This window comes from Nicotiana tabacum, chromosome 12, assembly GCF_000715075.1.
Source record: "Nicotiana tabacum cultivar K326 chromosome 12, ASM71507v2, whole genome shotgun sequence".
Taxonomy (NCBI): Eukaryota; Viridiplantae; Streptophyta; class Magnoliopsida; order Solanales; family Solanaceae; genus Nicotiana; species Nicotiana tabacum.
Window position 1 is genome coordinate 87,304,816 of NC_134091.1, and position 12,923 is coordinate 87,317,738.

General features: G+C 36.5%; 1 protein-coding gene across 2 annotated transcripts; it reads right to left on the reverse strand.

The window, feature by feature from the left end:
- Positions 1-332: 332 nt before the first annotated feature.
- On the reverse strand, positions 333-8,979 carry LOC107826215 (uncharacterized). Of its 2 annotated transcripts, none has more exons than XM_016653167.2 (10): positions 8,298-8,979; positions 4,059-4,541; positions 3,751-3,908; positions 3,367-3,450; positions 3,226-3,278; positions 2,235-2,316; positions 1,829-1,936; positions 1,549-1,672; positions 1,289-1,374; positions 333-900 (listed from the first exon to the last, which is right to left on the reverse strand). In XM_016653167.2, exons 1-10 carry the CDS (start codon positions 8,656-8,658, stop codon positions 676-678), a joined length of 1,764 nt encoding a protein of 587 aa, XP_016508653.2. In that variant the 5' UTR covers positions 8,659-8,979; the 3' UTR covers positions 333-675. The 2 variants fall into 2 exon arrangements, with proteins under 2 accessions (XP_016508653.2, XP_016508654.2); XM_016653168.2 differs by having other exon boundaries at positions 1,289-1,383.
- Between the last annotated feature and the right edge of the window lie 3,944 nt (positions 8,980-12,923).

Here is a 12,923-nt window from a genome sequence, read left to right on the forward strand (position 1 = left end):
GTTGTGACTTTCGAATTAGGAAGAAAGTCCAGTCATGCAACAATTTTGTCAGTGGATCATTTGTTGGCATCATGCATGTGCTTACCGTGATAAAAGAGAAAGGACATAACAAAGGAGATGCTGGAATTACCAAGACATTTTTCATGTATCTTTACTCTTTATTTACACAATTTCTAGGTTATCTGTTTCGGAATTACCATTAGGTTATCTTTCATGAAAGCAAACTTTCTATCTATACCCTCTCTTTTCTATTCCTTCTTTTTCATACCTACAGATTTTCAGACCATTTTATCCGGCCTTCAAGTGGAAATCAAAGCTGACAAGAGATATTAGTTCCTTCAAGTACTCGTACATGAATAAGCTAATAGTAATACTGACATTAAGTTCATAACTAAATATCAGAACAGTTCTTTAGATCAGTTCTCAAGTCCTCTACGGAAGAGACCTTTTCAAGTAGGGAAAAAGGGGGAACGGTATGAGAGAAGCTTGCCTAAGCAAAATTGAAACAGTGAAAATCTTTCCGACATGTACAACAGATTTAAAAGACAAAAGATAAAGAAAACAATTTTGAATTTCAACTTCCATCATCTGCACATGCATATGGACATAAACCCATTACACATTTGCTGGGATAATGGCCTAGACGAGGAAGGAGAAAATCCAACATGCCTCAAACTATGATATCACTTTGTTAGATGTCTTGATGTAATTCAGGAATCTTGTCAAGGCCTTGCCACTATCAATGGCTTCTCTGGCTCTATCTAAAGCTGCACTTATGTCTTGAGCTCCATCAGACCCAAGCAAATGATCGATCATACCAGCATTTAAGACAATTCTATCATATGCTGGACCTTTCTCTCCACGTAAAGCTGCTAAACCCAACTCTATATTCTTTGCAACCTAAAGAAATTTACAAAGGAACAAAGGTTTAATCATCTTGATTTATATTACCACCAGAAGGACAAAGCTCGAGGAATAGGCTGGAAATACGAGAGAAGCACTCAAGTTGAAGCAACTGGCCTTGATTTCCGTCTAGAAGTTTCAAAACCTAAACAAAGTAAACCGATGATCTTGGACCACATGGTTAACTTCACAAAATATAGTCATTTATAAACTTTTAGAATTGATGCGGCCACCAAGATAGTAGTCCCAATATATACAATGGCAAAGAGCAATCAGTGTAACATGCAAAATGATAAAAATCACTTATCGCTCTGACAAATTTTGGTGCTAGTAAATTCTGGGAACAGAAAGCATTTGAAAGAGAAAAAAGAGAGACGGAGCTTACAGATCTATCTGTTCTTGGAGTATCTGTGGGTGCAAAGCCATAATCCTTAGCATTAACCTCAATATTGAAACTCTCACGTGATACACCTGCGACATCTTAAAAAGCTTGAGCTTGCTGAAAAGATGCTTAAAACCAGTTACCTCATTGTCTATTTTCTTTAGAATGGGTATGTTGTTTTTATGTACTTGGAGAAGCAGGAATTCAGCAACTCAACATAGAAAGTAAGGGATAAAATCACTGACAGTATGGTAAACACGTACCATCAACTGCACAAGCAGGTGCCAAATTCACTGAACGAAACCCTGAGCAATAATTCACAGGAAATCCTTTTGATGCATTTGCTGTCCTCAACCTCGTCGTCATTGAAAGTGCGCCTTCCTCACCCTAAAGATGCAAACATCTACAGAGATTATGTACAACTCGCGAAATCAATGTTGCCACTGGTTTTCTCAGGTCAGAGATGATAATAAACAGCAGAGGGGACCATCCCCACCGCCCCACCCACCCCAAAAAGAAATCTTCTTTCAGGTCATGAAGTACCTTTACAACCAAACCAGCATGCACACCCCGTCTCCTCATAAGCATCAACAATGGTTCTTCATAGCCTTCGTGATAGAAACCAGCAACAATTGCTTCCTTCCCCCGAGCCTGAAGAGAAAACAGAACAATTCAAATAAAGACCAATTTGTCCAAGCTGCACGGAGCTTCTGCTTTTAAAAATACAAATTGAAGAAAAGAAAAAGCCATCTAAGAGCCTATAACTTCTTTCTAAAGAACCTACATGTGATTGAGAGTCAATTGAATTAATTCATGACCAGTTCTAAGCTAAGCTCATAAGTAAGCAGAACAAGATAATAACATACTTGAAATCTAGAAATTTAAATACGTAGACCTAAATGCATTTTTTGTATTTGGTACAAAAGAAACAAACAGTAACATGACCTACCCGCACAATTTGTTGAACTTTCTCAGCTGTCGCCAGTGGTGGGCGTTTCTTTATATGTTCCCTTAACCCTATCAATGAGTATCTGCAAATACAATAACATATGGACCATCATGTTAGCTGCTTCTTATTATCATGGAAGTTTAACACAGGTTACATTCATAAAGCAATGATCTAAGGAACAATTTCTTTCTACAACTGAGCTGTGCCTTAAACGGACATATATATGAATACAGACGAAGTACTGACTAGGTGCTTAACCTTCGGGGTCAGCCAATTATTGGCAAGTAATTTTGCAATTAAGTTGAAACTTTTAGCCTCTAGTGATAAGTATAACATATTATCCATTTCAAAAAAATAATGCATAAGCCATTTCAAAAAAAAAAAAAAAAAGCATAACTTATGCATAAATATTTTAAATATAAGTAATTTTATTTCTTAATTTTCACACGATATTCAGGAATGGAGTAGCTGTTCTAAGCCTAGCTAGATATCAGAATTTAGTGTTTTATACTTGCAGTCTTGCACCAAAAAGAAACTGCCTTCCCCCAAACAAACAAATAAATAAGAGCATGGTAAAAGTACTCAAATAGAAGACATAATGATATCTCACATATTTTTTAAGTAAGCCAAGAAAAGTCAAAAGTGAAGAAGAGACTCAACGGTAGGAGCCATGTTCAGATGGGAAACTGAAATATTAAGAACATCGAGGAAGGGAGGAGTCCAACATATAGAAAGGCTTTGGAACAGCCATACAGAATATCTCAAACCATCAGATTCTATGAACCTAGAACTTTAAAAAGCCTTCAGAATTGGGAAGACCAGATTGCAGAATCTACAGCAGAAATATATCCTTTCTATTTTTAACTGCTAGGACAGTTGCTGGGGAGTTAATTGAGGCATTATCTTTCCCTTTAGGACATGCAAGAAAAAAAAAGGAAAAAAACAAAAATAAAGAGAATGATTCGGTTTCTGAAAGGTTGGATCTACGTACAAAGATGGGCGAGCTTCTCGTTGACTTATATAAGCAAAACCAACTTCATCATCCTGAATACAATTTGGATTACTAATAAACTGCAACATTTTATGTAAGTTTAATGCAAAAAAGGTATCAAGGGACGGGAAAATCATGGACCTCAAGAAGCTTTTTAACTTGAGAGGGTGTTAAGTGTGTGTTTGCTCCCATAAACATCAGCATTTGTTCTTCAGTGATGCCTCCCTGGAATAAGAAAATGAGGTTTGGTTAAACCACTTGCTTCAAAAAAAATAAAAATTGAACGGATGTAGAAATCTATCTGCTATTATTGGATCATAAAATTTTCTGCAAACTCAAATTTTCATTTGAAGGTGACTATTTGAGGACAGCTTCTTGCAGCAGGTGCCTCTTCAAGTAAATATTTCCTTGCATATTCATGTTTTCTACTAGTAATATCTTTTCCGTATATATATCAGACATAAATTTTAGATATAGATATTAAGTAATGGATATCTTATTACAGCATATAGGCACATATGACACCTTTGGTGGCATCCAATCCACACCATGGAGCAAGCAAGATTCACCATAGCAGGATCTAACAGCAGCAACAAACAGTGTACTTCTGAAGTAGCGGGTATTTCCATCATAAGGCTCACCGTAGTGAGTCAATGAGTTTACATCAGCAACGGGTGCAGGGCCTGAAAGGGATGATGACAAGATTAAAGCAGATAATAAAGAAATGTCATTTAGCAGCAGGCACGTAACAAGCAACAACCAATGTCATTTAGCAGCAGGCACGTAACAAGCAACAACCAATTCTTTTTAGACAAAAGGAAATAGTATATTACCAAGTTCATTATCAAATGCAAGGCAGTAGGCTTTCAGCTCACGGTCTGTTTCCCGATTCATTCGTTGGCCTATCATAAATGCAGAAAACAGTGACTCACTTACACTAGATGATTCCATTTTTCCTACTTCCAATGGAAGGACATCTTTTAGAACACCCTGAACTTCCTCATATCCAAGATGACCCCCAGCCAAAACTTCCCTAAGGGTACCAACGAGTCTCATCTCCGCAGTACCATTACCAACGAATTGAGGGCCTATTGAACTGCCAACTCCCATTATCGAGCCTTCTGGATCAGCAATAAATATGGTATCCTGGGGAAGCACTCGAATCAATTGCGGCCAATAATGGTTCATTGCACGCCTTTCCCCTTCACTCCATTGGGTTGGCTCTGGGAAGGCATTTGCACGAATGGTCATTGCAGAAAAAAATGCCCCAAGTTGTGCTTTTGATACTGGTTCTTCGTCTTTGAGCTCTCCCTTTGCTGAAATCAAACATTATGCTACTAAGTAACTTCAGTAGTCATCAAGAAGTCTTACACAGATATATCCATTTTAATGGCAAAGCAAGTTTTACTCTGGGATATGGGAATTCCTGCCTCAATAATTTTTGTGGTTTTGCTTTATTTAAATTACTTTGACCTTGTCAATTTTATCTTCTGAAGGTATACTTGCAGTGATTTAAATCAAGCAACATCGGCATGCAGATTTCTGGAAGAGGGCCAAAATCAGGACACCAGATGTACTAACCATCAATAACTCCGAGCTACAATACGAACCGGAATTATTTGAAACATAATTAGTTGGGACTACTTAGACTGTTTCTGACTTCTCCTGTTTCTGTAATATCACACTGTATTGAATATACAAACAAGTTCTACTCAAAAGGAAATAGAAAAATAAAACGAGCTTAAATTCTAATTTTCTGATGGTGTAAGAAGTACTTATTCAGATCAGGTAATTTAAAAGCTAATTTGGATATGTAACGACCAAACCGGTTGTTTTGAGTTCTAGAACCCCATTCCCCTATTTGAGATTTCCCGTAGGTTCATTTGATGTTTTATGATTTGCAAGGACGAGTGGTTCAGGTCCCAAGAGGTTCGGGAGTTTGGAACACTTGGTTCATGACTAGAGCCTTTAACTAAGAGAGTTGACCAAAGTCAACATTTTGGGTAAACGGGCTCGGATTGGTAATTTGAAAGTTCTGATAGGTTTGTATGGTAATTTTGGACTTGTACGTATATTTGGATCGGGTATCGGGTGGTCCGGAAGATTCGGCACTTTTGGTTGAAAGTTGGCACGTTGAAGAACTTCAAAGTTCATAAGTTTGACTTGGGGTTCACTTTTGTGTTATTGCGTTTCATTTTGTGTTTTAAGCCTTTGGAAAAGTCCATATAGGTTATTTGGACTTACTGGGATGGTTGAGAGGTGACCCGAAGGGGTCGAGAGTGATTCGGGCCTATTTTGTAAGTTTGAAGCTTGAAAAACTTAAGAAAGTTCATATCTGGTTTGGAGCTTGATTCTTAGTTGTAATGTTTCCAGATGTGTTTTGAGCCCTTGGACAAGCTTGTAGAGGGTATACGAACTTGTTGGGATGATTGGACGGGATCCCGAGGGGATTGGGTGTGTTTCGGAATGTCGGGGGAGCTAAAGGGCAAAGCTAAAAAAAAGTTGCAGGTTTGCAGACCTACCGCGGCGCACCCCATGACGCGGTAGGCCAAATTTTGCTGCAGAATTCTACAGCTTTAGCCCTTCGTATAAATAGCCCCATTTCGTGTTTTTGGCATATTTTTCTAGTTGTTAGAGCTTGTGGGACTAGGTTTTGGCCTAGAGATTCATCTACAAGGTTGGGGTAAGTGATTCTAACCTAAATCTATGATTTTTACATGAATCTATCGCTATATTTAACATCAAAACATGGGATTGAACAAGAGAAATTGGAGTTGTCCAAAAGTTGGAAAAGTGTATTTTAAGGTTTTGAGTGTCGATTTATACTCGGATTTGGAAACTAATCACATATTTGGACTCGTGGGGTTATGGGTCGACGGATCTGACCTTAAACTCGGGTTTTGACCATGTGGACCCAGGTTGACTTTTTTGTTGACTTTTAAAATTTGATTAAAGATTGAAGTTTTATAGTCTGGAGTTAGTTTTTATACCTATATTTGACCTCGTTGAGTATTATTTGGCTGGATTTGGAGCGTTTGGAGGCCAATGATAGAGGAAAGGGCATTTTGGAAGGTTGAGGCTTATTTCGGATAAGGTAAGTATCCTGGCTAATTTTGATTTGACGGAATTTTCCTAAAATGGACTTGTATGATAAATAATATGTGTTTGGGGACAACGTATATGCGAGGTGACGAGCGTATATGCGGGTGCCAAGGTTATACCATGTTTGGGGTAGATTTTAGGCTTCTTTGTGCCTTGTACGAGATATATTTCTTCTTGTTTTATGCCTTAATTGTTGTATGACTGCTTGAGCAACTTTATTTATACTAGAGATTATGTCTAGCCTTTTGATGCTTCATTTGGACATGATGGGCTATTTGGCATGTTGAATTACATGTTGTAGTTGTAGTCTAAGTTGCTCCGACATGGCAGTTGTGTCGCACCCGTGTCGACACAACACTAGTATGGGTATGGGTATGGGATCCGTACCTGATTTGGTAAAAATATTTTGGGTACTTTGACCACGACAGACGAAAAAATTCGAGACGAGATATCCCGAAATCAGAACCAAAAGCTAGGGTAAATTTGAAGTAAATAGTATACCTTATCTAGGAAATCAACACTTTACATACTACAACTTGAGAATAAAGAAGAAATCCACACTTTACAAACTATACGTAAGTATTCCACAAATTTTCTCATAATTTAGAGATAATTTTTATATTTTTGAATTATTTTTAGTCGGATCCCTCACCCGTATCCGTACTAGGATCCGTAGGATCAGACCTCTAGATCCGCACTCGTGTCCAAGCAACTTAAGTTGTAGTCTTACTTATACACATGCACACATCTCTGCATGCTGATTTCTCTGTCCATATGCAATATACATGCTTATTTCTTGTTCATATGCATGCGTCCCTGCATATGATACTCTAGTATGGACTGAGGTTGGCACGATCGGACATTCCATGCAGTTATTATGATTTGGCACGATGTACATTCCATACGGTTTGATGACTAATTTCTGAGATATTAATGATAAATTATGGAGCTATAATGCTCGAGCGCAGTGATTTGGATCCATCCCTTTGGAGTCATGTGATTATCCATGTTATTTTGGGCCATGTGTGAGCAGTGATATTGGATACCAAGGAGGTGTCGGGCACCTAGGAGGTTTTGGTTAAAGTAGAGCTGAGTTTTTATCATGCATAGACATTCTAAACTCACGTAGAGGTATGCATTCACATGCTATTTGGTGCATACCATCCTTATATGCGGATTCGATATGTTTAATACTTGTTCCTTGACAGGGCCACCTTGCTATTTATATCTGTGGTTTCTTGGTTGTTTTCTCCATTTATGTATATTTTTATGAGTGAAACAGGTTAAGTATGTACATTTCGTCTAAACCTCGCCACTACTTCATCGGGGTTAGACTTGCTACTTACTGAGTGTGCGTTAATTATGTACTCATACTACACTTCTGCACATTTCTGTGTAGATCTTGGTATTGGTCCTAGCGGCGTCCAGGAGGGTGCTTAGTTGCTTAGCTTTGGAGACTTCGTGGTGAGCTGCTATGTTGGATTTGCAGCTTATGGAATCCCTTTCTTATCTATCCTAATGTTTATTTTGTTCTAGACAACATTTTATATTTGAGACCTAGTTGTACTCTTTTTAGTAGCTCATGATTCTGTACTGCCGGATTTTTTGGGAGATTGACGTATTTTTCGCATTTAGTTGATGTTGTCAGACTTATATATGTTTTATCTTTATCATGACAGCGGATTATCCTTTATTTTTGTCTTACTTTGATTGATTATAAGTGTTGGCTTACCTAAAGGGTTACATTAAGTGTCATCACGACCTTGGTGGGGTTTTGGGTCGTGACAGGATAGTTCACAATAGCAATGATTCATGACCCAGAAAAAATGATAAGTAATAATTATACTGATGGATGGTGTAAAAAGAATTCTTTATCTGTTTATATAACTTAAATCCTAAAACATGTCACAGTACCAGAAAAACAAAAGAAATGAATAAAAATTAGAGAGACAAAGTCAAATCAGAATAACCTGATTTCAAAATGGTGTCCAAAACCTTGAAGGCCTGTTCCTCAGTGAGAGGCCTGGTTTGAGTGGGCCCAGTACAAACTTTGGTTTGAGCTTCCAGTACAGTCTGATTGGGCTTTGGTAACTCAGAATTCCGATACGAAGTTGACAGAGACGGGTTCTTAATATCGGGTTCTTGTTCCCTCAGTTCATCAATCGATGCCGAATCCAATACAGCATTAATGGCCGAATAACTGCTTTTCCCCACCCAATAGTCGACGCGTTTAATGGGAATGCGGACGGAAGTTTGAGGATTCAAAAAAGGTCTGTTTTTTGTAATTGGTACTGGAGATATCAATGGGTCTGGATATAACAAAGCTTTCATAGCTATATTTCTTTGTTCTGGCAACTCTAATAAAGCTCTGATTTTTGTGAGTTGCTGGGTTTTACGAGTAGATGAGATCGCCGGAAGTCGGAACACATCAATTACTCGGTGGGGAAGTGCGTAAGGACGGTGACCGTCTACCTCGGCACGATAATGAATAAGGAATATATACGCACAAACACAGAATATTACAACGATGTTGCAAGTTGTCTCACAAAATTGCGTTCTTTCTTTCAGCTCTCCTTTCCTCTCTTTTTTTCTTTAATATAACTCACTTTGAACATAGCTCAAATTGCAACTTGCAATGAATTTACAACTTGCATTCTTAAAATATAGGTTTAAGAAAAAAAGAAAACTTTTAAAATTTGTGGTCCTAAACAATTCAAAAAGAGCCCCAGAGTATTTGTATGGTTATAAAAGTTTCTCATTAAGGGTATAATTGTAAGTTTAAGCAAAATTATTTTCAAATTTAGAAAGGGATCATTCTTCTTGGAACATACAAAAAAGGAAATAGGTTCACATAAATTAGAACAGAGGTAGTAATTATTTGTATTACTCTTACAATTATTTAGACTTTAATGCATTTGGCATGTCAACCAAAAATAAGCAAAAAAATTTATAAGTAGCCCTGGTCAATCATATTTAGCCACATATTCAAAAATCAACGATATGTAGATAGTAGATTCAGACGGAATTTGACAAAAATACCCCTCCTATATTTTTAAAAGTTACGCGACATAACCTCGTACCTCTTTCTACATAATTTCGCGCCTCCTTCTGCAGATTCAAGTAAGCTCTCATGATTATTCTTCTCGTTCTTCCATTCTTCTGGAGTTAATCTTCAATTCTTCTCGTTTCTGATTGAAATCGTAACTGAAAATTGTTGGATTGCTGGATATTATGCTGAATTTCATATGAAAATCCTTTAGTTTCCAGCAATTTATTCTGTGATTGACTGTGTAATATATAAAATGTAATTTAATTTCTAGTACTTTTATGTTGTGATTAAACACGTAAATATTTGTTTGATTAAAAAGAACACAGTTAAAGGCATGTCAATATCATGTATGAATTACATAACAAAATACTGGAATTTCATATGAAAACAAATTAAACACCAATATTTTATACTATAGCATATGTTAAAAGTTCAAAATACCAATATAATATATTGGACCTTTTTGAATTCATATGTAAAAACTACAAATTTTCAGCATATAATATTGGAAGTATCTTTGATTCATACCAGAAAAATACATCTGAATGCCTAATCTTTCCTCAATGTCCTGAATAAAATGCTGGATACTAAGAATGAATTATTTGTGAACATTAAATGCAAGATGTCATTAAATAGCTAAATATTTGATGAATTTAATACTAGAATTTCATATGAAAATAGTTTGAAAACCAGTATTTTATATTAGAGCATATGTTAAAAGTTCAAAACACCAATATATTATACTGGATCTTTCTGAATTCATATGTAAAATCTTCAAACCTCCAGTATATAATTGTAACGATCCGACCAGTCATTTTGTGTATATGGGTCTCGATTCCCATTTTTATGCTTCACATATGTGTATTTATATTTTTATGACTTGCGGGGTTAGTTAGTTTCGTTCCGGAAAGGTTTCGGATTGATTTGGACCTTTTGGTTCTTGATTTAGAAGCCTAAGTTAGAAATGTTGACCAAAGTTTGACTTTTGCAAAAAAACGACCCCAAAACAATGTTTTTATGGCTCCGGTAGGTTCGTATTGTGATTTTGGACTTAGGCATATGCCCGAAATCGAATTCGGAGGTTCGCAGGTTGATTTGTGTTGTTTCGCCAAAAATTGGCCATTTGAGCTTTAGAAGTCTTTTCCAAGTTTGACAGTAGGTTGACTTTTGGTTATCGGATTCAGAATTTGGTTTTGGGACTTGGAATAGGTCCGTTATGTAATTTGGAACTTGTCTGCAAAATTTGATGTCATTTAGAGTTGAGTTGATAGGATTCAGATGATTGGTTGCAATTTTAGATGTTCTTGAACTTTTCTTTGAAATTCATGCATTTTTATGTCCGATTTGTAGTTCTAGATTTTATTTTTATATTTTGATCGTGCGAGCGATTTCGTATGATATTTTTAGACTTGTGTGGATGTTTGGTTTCGAGCCCCGAAGGCTCGGGTTAGTTTGAGACGTGTTTCGAAAAGGTTTTGACTGAAAACAGATTGCTGGTATGCTGGTGTCTCTGATGTCACAATTGCGAGCACCAGACTCACAATTGCGAAGTAAACATGTGAGGTTTAGGTATTGCAATTGCGATGCATCTCGCAATTGCGAAGTGTATGACATTTTGGGTAGGTTCGCATTTGCGGCATTTTAGTTGCATTTGTGAAAGGAGCGGGCTTCGCAATTGCGAAGCCTATGTCACATTTGCGACTTCCCACTTAGGCTGTCAGTAGCCGCAATTGCGAGAATTTCTTCGCAATTGCGAGGGTTCGCATTTGCGAACTCACTGTCGTAATTGCGACATCTACAGCGGAACAAGAGGGCTGAGAGTTGGGATTTCATATCATTTTCTCTCATTTTAGAACCCGTAGGAGGCGATTTGGAGAGAGAATTTTCATCTACAAACATTGGTTAAGTGATTCTAATCAATTTCCAACTATATTTCCTTATTATATCTTAGATTTAATATCAAATTTATGAGAATCAAAGAGGAAATTTGGGAATTTATGTCAAAGTTTTGAAAAATGAAGATTTTAGTTTTAAGAGTCGATTTGGACTTGAATTTAAAAATAAAATACATATATGGACTCGTGGGATTATGGGTAGTCGGAATCTACCCTTGGACCCAAATTTTGACCGTGCGAGCCCGGGGTTAACTTTTGGGAAATTGTGTAAAGATCATAGCTTTATCTATTGTAATTGGTTTCTCTTGCATTGTTTGATGTTATTAAGTCATTTTTGGTTAGATTTGAGCCGTGTGGCGGCGAATTTTAGGGAAAAACTATTTTCGAGGGATGATTTGGCCGAGTTGAGGTAAGTATCTTGCCTATCTTTATGTGGGGGAACTACTCCATAAGATTTGGGCTGATTGTGTTAATTGTACTATGTGGAAGACGTGTACACAAGGTGACAAGTGTGTACATGGACTTTATGTGGTATTTGACCGGTTTATACTTTTAGACTTCTTCCATGCATTTAATTAAATTTATTATAACATTTATATCTTTCATTATTAAATTTACTCTCACATGCTCTAATTGATGTTGTTAGCATTTGTTCTATCCTTTATTGTTGAAATTGCTCTTATATGCTTTAGTTGAAGTTGCTACCTCTTTTATTGTCTTGTTATCCCTTTTTATTGTCGAATTACTCTAATTTTAAGTTGTTAATTGTTGAGATATCTTTCCGGTGTTGAGTATTCCTCATTCATTTTGTTGTTATCGAGATTCTTGTACATATTGTGATTGAGCCATGGACTATGTGTTGTTGTAACATTGGTATTATTGATATTGGCAAGTGTTGTGGCATATGGACACATGTGATGCAAGTTGATTATTGTGTTGTGATATTAATATGCATGCGGTGGTATAAGGATATGGGCTGATACACATGCAGTTGATTGTTGGTTAAACAGTTCTTGTTGCTTTCTTCAATATCTTACTTGTATTTGTCCATAATTGATTGCTTGTTGTTCTCATCATGTGTTCACTTCTCGTTGCCTTTCTTTCCTTAAACTCTGTTATTAGCCTACCTTATTGTACTACTTTGTTATCATTCATTTCCTCATTTTTCGTTATTGGTCTTTATTATACTCTATTCAGTTTATCTTGTCCTAGTAAATGTCCTGACTTGGCCTCGTCACTACTCTACCGAGGTTAGGCTTGACGCTTACTGGGTACAATTGTGGTATACTCATACTACGCTTCTGTATATTTTTGTGCAGATCCAGGTACATCTGCCTGTACCGAACGCTAGTGATCATCCAACAATTTTCGCAGACTTCAAGGTATACCTACTGTAGATACCCAAATTTTCCCTCATATTTTATAAAGTATTCCATATACTTTTAAAATATTATTTTGCATTATTACCCAATTTACAATAGTCATATAAGTATTTTCTATAATTTTCTATAATCTTTTTAAGCTTTAAAACTGATTTTCTTGCATTTAAATTATTCAAATATTTAGTAATTATCCCTTCAAATTATTTTGGGGCGATTTAATTATTCAAATTTATTATTTATACCAACATGTATGATTTATATTTTTACTTC

Coding starts and splice junctions, on each gene's coding strand:
- LOC107826215 (XM_016653168.2), bottom strand. CDS start 8,658: ATGAAAGCTTTGTTATATCCAGACCCATTGATATCTCCAGTACCAATT. Junction 3,451..3,750: donor TGGATTGGATGCCACCAAAG/GTGTCATATGTG, acceptor TTCTTATTCCAG/GGAGGCATCACTGAAGAACA. Junction 3,279..3,366: donor AAGTTAAAAAGCTTCTTGAG/GTCCATGATTTT, acceptor AATTGTATTCAG/GATGATGAAGTTGGTTTTGC.